The 8681-nt window shown below is 35.3% G+C and overlaps 1 protein-coding gene across 2 annotated transcripts in view; it reads left to right on the plus strand.

Moving 5' to 3' along the window:
- The window catches only part of LOC106466101 (transmembrane protein 248-like), a 21784-nt gene extending 20462 nt beyond the window's left edge, over window positions 1–1322 (plus strand). For both annotated transcript variants that reach the window (XM_022394059.1, XM_013926342.2), the window contains exon 7: window positions 633–1322. In XM_022394059.1, coding sequence (XP_022249767.1) covers window positions 633–650 — 18 coding nt within the window. In that variant the 3' untranslated portion in view covers window positions 651–1322. The remainder of the gene's footprint in view (window positions 1–632) is intronic.
- Window positions 1323–8681: the final 7359 nt, after the last annotated feature.

Genomic DNA, 8681 nt, shown 5'->3' on the forward strand with positions numbered 1-8681 from the left:
GATATACATATCAGAGGATCTATAGGTTGTACAAATGCAATGTGCAAACCGTACACTGGAGAAAAGTATTGTTAATCTTCACGTGAATATCATCTTGCAATTCAACTTCTCCGTGTCTGAGTCAGACTGGTGCTGTGAATTCACGGATATTGCTGCAGTATAAATACTTTTGTAACAAATCAAATTTGTTGTGTATAACACTTACACATTTTACTAGAAGCTTGCCACATTCCATTTAGATACACATAGTAAATTCGGAATTTTAGTCAATATTCCTTCTCCATTGGATTGACCCCGTGCACATTTGGTTAAAAGTCATGTCTTTATATATATCTAAGCTTCTTTAAAATATATATTTTTTTTAATACTTGTTAAATGCTGTTATTGAACTTTGCTGGTTTCACAGTCTATGAAACACTTTAATAAGGAAGAAGCTCATTGTGAAAGTTGACAGTGTTAAAGTGGAATTTTAACAAAGTTTGGCTAAACAGTTTTAAAAGCTGGCAATAAATGTTAATAATAAATAATATATTTCATTAAACTATCAACTGAGTAGCTGATTGAAAAATTTATAGTAGATTTAAATTTACATAAATACATCTACTAATATGAAAAACATTTTTAAATTTCAGAACTTATTGGATGCTTGAAATAAGATCCTTGTATACAGATATCTGAAGACCAAATTTTCAAAAAAGAAAAAAACAGAACAGAGAAGATGGTTTAAGACATAATAATGATTTTATGTCAAGATATTAGAATTTATTCAATTCCCTAACTTACAGAAATTTGTTTGCAGGGTATACTACAACCACTATTATTATCAATTTTGAAACTATATCCACAAAAAGCCAAGTTCTCTGTACTAAAGTTTGAGGAATGCTTTCCTTTATACATGTTGGAGATAAGCCATTTATGTGTATTTTGTAATCATATTGTACTTTCTTAGCTATTCTAAATATTCTAATGTAAGAAAATTCCATATATGAGGGGATAACTTGTAGGTTTTAAAATTAGCATGTATTTTTACACATCTAGTCATATAAAGCAAGCCATTAATAATTATTTGTACACTTGTTTACAGTTACTTGACTAGCACCAAGAAACTTTGTTCACTTTAGATGGGTGAATTTATGTTTATGTAAAATAATTTAAGTAAATACGTAGGTTTAAGCCATATCGTGTGAAACAAGAACTGATTTGGAGTTATATGTACATTTTATGACACCATTAAGATTCTCTTAATATTTTTTCTTTTTATCGTGTTTCAAGAAAGATTGTAACTGTTCTTGTTGTAAAAATAAAACACTATATGCCAATAACAGTGTTTTAAAAAATGTGTTCTACTTTTTTTCTTCAAAGTTACTATGGTTATGTTTGTGATTATGTTTTCATTCATAGAAGTCAATTGAAAAGTAGATTCCTTTACAATATAAGTGAATTTACTTTCAGGCTTTTAATTGGTCCAGTTAATGTACACAAACCACTCATTTCAAAATAGTCCAGTTTTGTGGTGTACAATGAATAAGGCTAAAAAAACTTCTAGTTTCGGATTCCCTACCAAAAATATAAGGTAGGAAGCTTTTTAAGCTAAATGTTTCTAACTAAAATGTAAAATTGTTTTTCTTCCCATATTGGAACAAATATACCAAAAAATGGTCAGAGAAACAGAACCACTTTTTGGGGACTTAAGCTAGCAAACTATAACGTTTTATAATTATATATAAAACATTATATATCTAATAACAATAACATTGGCCATTATACTTGTTATCAGTCTGGTTAATCAGATCAATGTCACTTCAATAAGCATTTACAAAATAAAAACTAATCAGAACGAAAATATGTTGCTGGGTCAGAATTAAAAAAAAACAACATTTTGCAGAGTGTACATGCACACATTGTGTCTTTTCTACACATTATTTAAATTTGGAGTTCTTCATAAATTAGTCTTTCACAAAAGCTTTTTTGATAATATTCACAATATATGAAAAGTTTATTTGTGTATTTAATGTTTGGATATAATTGTGTGTATTTTCTAGTGTGGTTTTTTTTTAATGTCTATTTTTTTTGTTGCATTATTTTTGCCTTAACAATAGAAAATTTACTTTGAATAACTTCCCTTTCCCATATTTTAGATTAACTAATTTCAGTTATGGGTAGAAGTGAAAACATTTGAACAAAAAAGTGACATGGTTTGTATTTTCATCATGTTATCAATTTGTTTTTTTCTTGAGGAAATAGCCATATGTTGAATATTATTGCTGAGAGCTTAATGTTACACCTTGTTGGTTAGATCAGTGAAGGTAAAATGTCACAGTTAAATATGTTGATTTGATGTAGTTTTAAAATATACAAACACCCTTACATCCACTCCATCCTCAGTGGTAAGTCTTAGGGAAAATAAAGGGTTTCAGTATTTGTTGGGAGAAGAGTATGTATAGCTTTGTGCTTAACAATAAAACCCCTCTCCCCACCCCCAAAAGTTTGAGGCTATTCAGATTTTCAGCTAACTTTAGAATCCAAGTTTTCTTCACTTCTGTATGCTCTGAGTTATAAAACTTTCTGCATATTGTTATTAGATAAAACCTGTACAATGACCTGGTGAGAGCTAGTATTTGTTTTCCATCATATGAGGATCGGGGTGATCGTTTAGTGCCAGATACCCTTTCATTTTCTTTTAGTTCATAAGCTTTTTTTTTTTTGAAATTCAGTCATTCTCTACGTCACTTCTCACTTGAATGTTCTTTGATGCCATGATTATTTGTAACAGGAATTATTTGTTCATGCACTCAAATCATACATCAACTCACTGGAATGGCATTTATTTCCATAAAAAACTTCTAACAGGAACTGTTTTCATACATCTTCATAATAAATATCTCTATAGCACAAATTTATACACATTATAGGATTAAATAAAGCATTTTTATGTGAAATCAGTTAAAAAAATAAAAATGAACTCAATCCAACTTAAATTGTAATTTCACAGAGTTTAAAGAACAAAAGTAGCTACAAATCGTGTGCTATTTTTCAACAATTGAACTGTCTAAAATATACAAACATAGTGAACGTAATGTATTTCTTATTAACTGAAGCACAGGACTTGTTAGTTTACAATTCATAGTTAGATACACATCTGCATAACAGGTGGTGGGCCAGGCAAACCCCAATGGCTGTTGTGTTGGGCTATAGATGTGAATGTTCAAGGTTCAAACTGTGATAAAGAATTGAACACATTTTCAACCATGAGAACATTATAGCAGTAACACTCATTACAACTGTATGGGTAAGAATAGCAACGTAAGGACAGGTGATGCTGACTGGCAGTCTACTTTCTGATCAACAGTTTAAATAACAGTTGACTATGCCTATCATGGGATCGCAACCTGACATCAAACATGGCTCTCTTTTCAACAGTGGAGTGTGTTATAATGTGATGTTCCATCTCTCTATTCATTGGTAAAAGAGTAGCTGCTGGCTGGTTGCTTTGCCTCTGGTCAGTAGTTGAAAATTAATGACAGCAGTAGATAGCCTCAGTAGCTTTAGCTAAAAGAAAACAAACAGAAACAAATGATTATGCCTAAATCTTTGGATCTGGCCATTTAGCTTGTGTCATATAACAAGAGGACAGACACAAGAGTGTGGAAGATATTTAACAAGGCTAATGCATTAGTAATTGTATACTTCAACTGAAAATTAAGTGGCCAGTATATCTAATAGCTATGTTTTCTTCAGTTTGTATACTAATTTCAATTGTTGACATATAATATTGAAATTTTAAGAGTTTTGGTTTCTGCATGAGAATATTGGACAATTTGCATCTTTTCTCAAAACCAAATTTGGTTATTATTGGTCAACAACAATAAAAAATATAATATTAATTTTTCTGAATAATTTGATGGCCTACAAGAACTTGCATGTTTAATGTATGTGTTTGCAATTGATGTGAATCAGATGGAATGGTTGGAACTCATAAACACTAATGAATTGCATTGAAAGGACTGAACTGATCACTGAATGAAACTTGATTTTAAGGGTTTATATTATCTGACTGATCTGCATTATAAATTATATAATGCCTAGAAGCCCACCTCTTATGATTAATTTTTCAAGAAACAAACTAAATTAAACTTATATTTATACATCTTGGTATCTACTACTAATGATAAATTCAGGACTAAACATACTTTATTTTTCATTTAACTTTAGTAATAGCTAATATTAAGCTAAAGCTAGTTTATTACATGACTTACCTATACTGAGTGATAAAAAAGTCATTGGCAGACAATTTACAAATGTAAAGGTACAGGAAAATAATTGTGAGTGGTAGGGAATGAAGTGTTGTGGGTTTGCTCTATGATAACACCACTGAAGTAATTAAAGGTCATGTCCTTTGAAACTATCATTAACATGCATTAGCACTAAAAATGTTAACTGTAGAGGTATAGGTAATACAAATGAAACATTTTAAAATGAAAAATATTAAATTTGCTCCAAAACATCAGTTATAGGAATAAGTGCAAAAAAAGGTTAACATTCTAATAGTAATTGTGGTAAACAATTAATTGATGTGTTCAAAGTGCTGCCCAAATATGACAAATGCCAGTATGTTGGTTTCATTGTTCAATAATTATTACTGTTCTTCGTCAGTGTGTAAATAAGCTGCTCCCAAATCATTTGAATAATGACACAGTTTAAAAATAGTCCTACTTTATGGAGAATGTCCCTAGAATGCCAGGCTTGCTCCTAGATTGTACACTGAACGTAATTACTCACACCAAGTGATAGGAAACATGTCAGCAACTGCTTACTACAGGCTCCGGCACAATGCTTGTGTGCTACCTTATTTGGGGAAGTTATAATTTTCCTATACTGAAAATGTATTTCCGATAGGTACTTACCTTCTCTCACATAAATAGCTATTCTCGTTCAGTGTTGCCCTCTATATGTACAAATGTTTTCGCATGCCACAAGCTTTGAAGCTCCCACCCATCTTTGAATCGACTGATTCAAATGCGTCTCACACTAAAACATCATGCGATAACCCTCCACCAATAAGAGTGCAACAACCTCTCTTAACGTATGTGATTCCCTAATTTTAGTTCGAGTTTTGGCAGAAAATGGGAGCACCAGTTTTCAGTGGGGAGGAAGGATGGGAAGTGTGATAGGAGGTAAGTACCTATCAGAAATACATTTTCAGTATAGAAAAATTATTACTTCCAATACGGTACATTACCTCCTCTCACAAATAGCTAGAATCCCACATTGAAAAGATGGAGGGACAAGTGTGAGGTAAAGAAAGAAGCATCCTTCGAAAGTGTCTCAAAGAGTAGATCCTCGTAGTAGAAGATCATACATGGGAGACTGCACCACTTCTGTACCAGGTGTACTCTTTGCCTATAGTGGAAAAATGGAGGAGCACATCCAAGTGGAAGAGAACTATGTCAGGATAGGGATCTGAACCATACTATATTTATTAAACTCAATCCCAGAAAATAAAAAGTGGGTAAGATGAAAAGGATGTGCTCCTAGATGTCGAGTGGCTATGGTGCAACAGACTGTACACAGCAAGTCAACTACATCCAAAACCCATGCCCTGGGAACCGACATCCACACAGGGTAGAATGAGGATCATACCATTGGTAAGTCATCTACAATCCAATACCCAGCTACTGGGTACCTACATCCATGTGGGGGTAGAAAGAGGATCATACCACCAGCAAGTCAACTAGAATCCAAAACCCAGCTATCTAGTGGGGATTAAGAAAGAAGATCATACTGTCTTCACCTCAAGTTCATGAGACCAGAGGAAATCCCGTACCCCATGAACCATGAGTGGGGCACGTGATAACAATGTGAAAAATTGATCGATCAATCCAGGAATCAGACATCTGGCATTGAAAAGATGTCTGTGTAATGTAAGCCAGCTCACTGAAATTTAAAATTACAGGAACTGCCTCAAGCACAGTAACATCCTCGGAATAAGAACATTGAGGGATAGTGGAAGAGGAAGAACCGTAGTAATCTGCAAGTACCTCCATCATGACCCACATTGTGAATGGAGTAACAAGAGTATAAATGAGTGAGGGAATATAGACATCTATAATACATGTGTGAGGACGTATTTTGACTGGTTCATCTCTAAACCCAAATGCCAAAACTGACATCCACGTGGGGTAGAATGAAGGATCCAAATTGAAGGGATGAATTGCAATTTTGATGGCACATTCCACTGTTACATAGTAGAGGATATCTCGTCATCTACAGTAGCAGAATACCACCACCCTACTCTCAACTGAGTGGCCTTTATAATCACTTATACGTGTGTGTGTCTGTCTGTCTTTAAATATATATATATATTATTTGTATTTCATCAACCCATTCAGGAGGATGCCTCCACAGTCCACCACCCCAGTGGTTTGGAACTGGAAAGAGGTAAGGACACCCAAACTCCACTAGAAGAAAATGCAGTGGAGAGTCTGGAGGAACGACAACACCCGAGACAGTGCAACAGGTGACCACAAAACCCTATATTGAAAAGCAGACCATACCAATTTATTCAATACAATTCTTTACCCATGTAGTCCATGGGTGAATCCAGGTTGGGCAACCTTACGAAGCAATTCCCTCATGAGGATAAAACTACAAGTAATTTTGTGGAACACCACATCTCAGCAGTGTGCATGTAGTGGCTATGGAATTATAATTGTTAAGTCATCATGCCCTTACAGTGAGGCTTTGACTAGTTTAAGTATACCTGGACAAGCACCACTTGCCACAAAACTGGATCCATAAAGAAAAAGAGGGACATTCCCCTAATAAATATACACACTAAAAGGTAACTTACCCAGTCACAGTCTCAAGAAAGAGTGAAGGATGGCAACAGGTAGATGATGGTACCTCTACAAGGAAGAAACGACTACCCAAAGCAGAGAATAGGAAGATTAATGTATGAGATGTAGTCCCAGTGCTCGACAGACAATGGATGACAGGATGTACATTCAGGATAAATGGAAGGTGCATGATTAGAGTGAAGACACCAGAAAGTGGTGATGGGTAGAAGGAGACAAGGAATAAAAGACCAATCGAATCACAATCCAAACTCAATGGGTAAGGGAGGAAAGGGGAAAACAATCACGGACAAAGAAGTGGAGTAAGGGAAGGAAAACTTGGGAAATGTATTCAATGGAAAGAAGCCATGAAAACAATGAAGCAACCCACAGCATGTACTAGACAGAAAAGGTCATCTGGATCCCACCAAAAGAAATGTGGAAGGTGGTAAGAAACGAGAAAGTCAAAAGAAATATACCACATGAGCTACTAAAATGTATGTTAATAAAATCGATCCAGAAAAAAGAAACAAATCGAACCAATACAGCCGAGAAAACCAAAATATTGCTGGCCAGGAAAGATCAATCAGAAAGACTTGAACCGGAGTGACATGGGTGAACAAAAATTTGGGGAAGAAGACTGATGGAATGAGAAAAAACTAGCATTATAAACTGGATGTAAACCTATATGAACTTAATGAGAGCCAGGGCAAGTGGATGATGAACCAGAGACCAAAAACAAGACGTAACTGGGAATTGATAAAAAAAATTCAAAAACTTCACATGAGGAGTACACCACAGGAGGCAGAGTCAACCAAAATTAGGACGAATGAGAGGTTACTCGTAGAGAGAAAGTGTGTCAGGACTGGAAAGTCAATTAGCAAAGAGGATAAAGCATCTGGAACAGACCCTCCAGACGATGTATGTCAGGTGTATGGGTTCTAAAAAGGAAATCCAATGTTGACCACAAAGAAAACAAGAATGAGTGTCCCTTTGGTGAGTGATATAAGCCACCACAGTCAAAAAGTCGAGATGAAACAAGATTAGTCAATCTGAAGAGAGTGAACTGAAGCACCTTAGACTGACAGAAGTGCCTGGGTATGAAGGGGATAAGACCTTTCGTCTGTAGACTACCATCCCAAAGCCTCCTACTGATCAAAACACACACCCCACGTTTGGAGACAAGCATCAGGGAAGAGAAACAATCCAAAAGAAGGGGAGGAAGTAGTAAGCCCAACATCGTGAGAGATATTCAAATTCGGTGACGAGGAACCCACTTTGAGACTAATAATGGCTAGAGACGGCTTGAATGGGTAATGAAGAAAACTTTAATATAAGTTTAACATAACAGCAAATGTACAACGTTTCGACAAGGTTTTGTCATCATCAGGTACAAAATTTTCTGCCTAGATCTTCTAGACACGCCTTGAACCTTGTAGAGCACAGAATAAACACAGGCAATTACTATCCAATAAAGATCCTTCCGAGGAGAATAGCTCCAGCAAAGCGACAAGAGATAGAGAATGTCATGGATGGCCTAATTAAGGAAGGGACAGTCGAGAAATCAGATAGTCCCTGGTCAGCTCCCGTCGTGTTAGTCCAGAAGAAGGATGGGACCCAACATTGCTGTGTGGACTTCAGGGCTCTTAACAGTATAACCAAAAAAGACTCATACCCACTTTCAAGAATTAATAATACTCTTGATGCTCTAAGTGGAGCCAGGTGGTTTTCAAATCTAGACTTAAAGTCGGATTTTCATCAAGTGAAAATGGCTCAAGCAGATAAACCTAAGAGTACATTTAGTTATGGCCAAGGTCTCTGGCAATACCGTGTGATGCCATTCGGGCT

This window comes from Limulus polyphemus, unplaced genomic scaffold, assembly GCF_000517525.1.
Source record: "Limulus polyphemus unplaced genomic scaffold, Limulus_polyphemus-2.1.2 Scaffold2150, whole genome shotgun sequence".
In the NCBI taxonomy this organism is placed as follows: domain Eukaryota; kingdom Metazoa; phylum Arthropoda; class Merostomata; order Xiphosura; family Limulidae; genus Limulus; species Limulus polyphemus.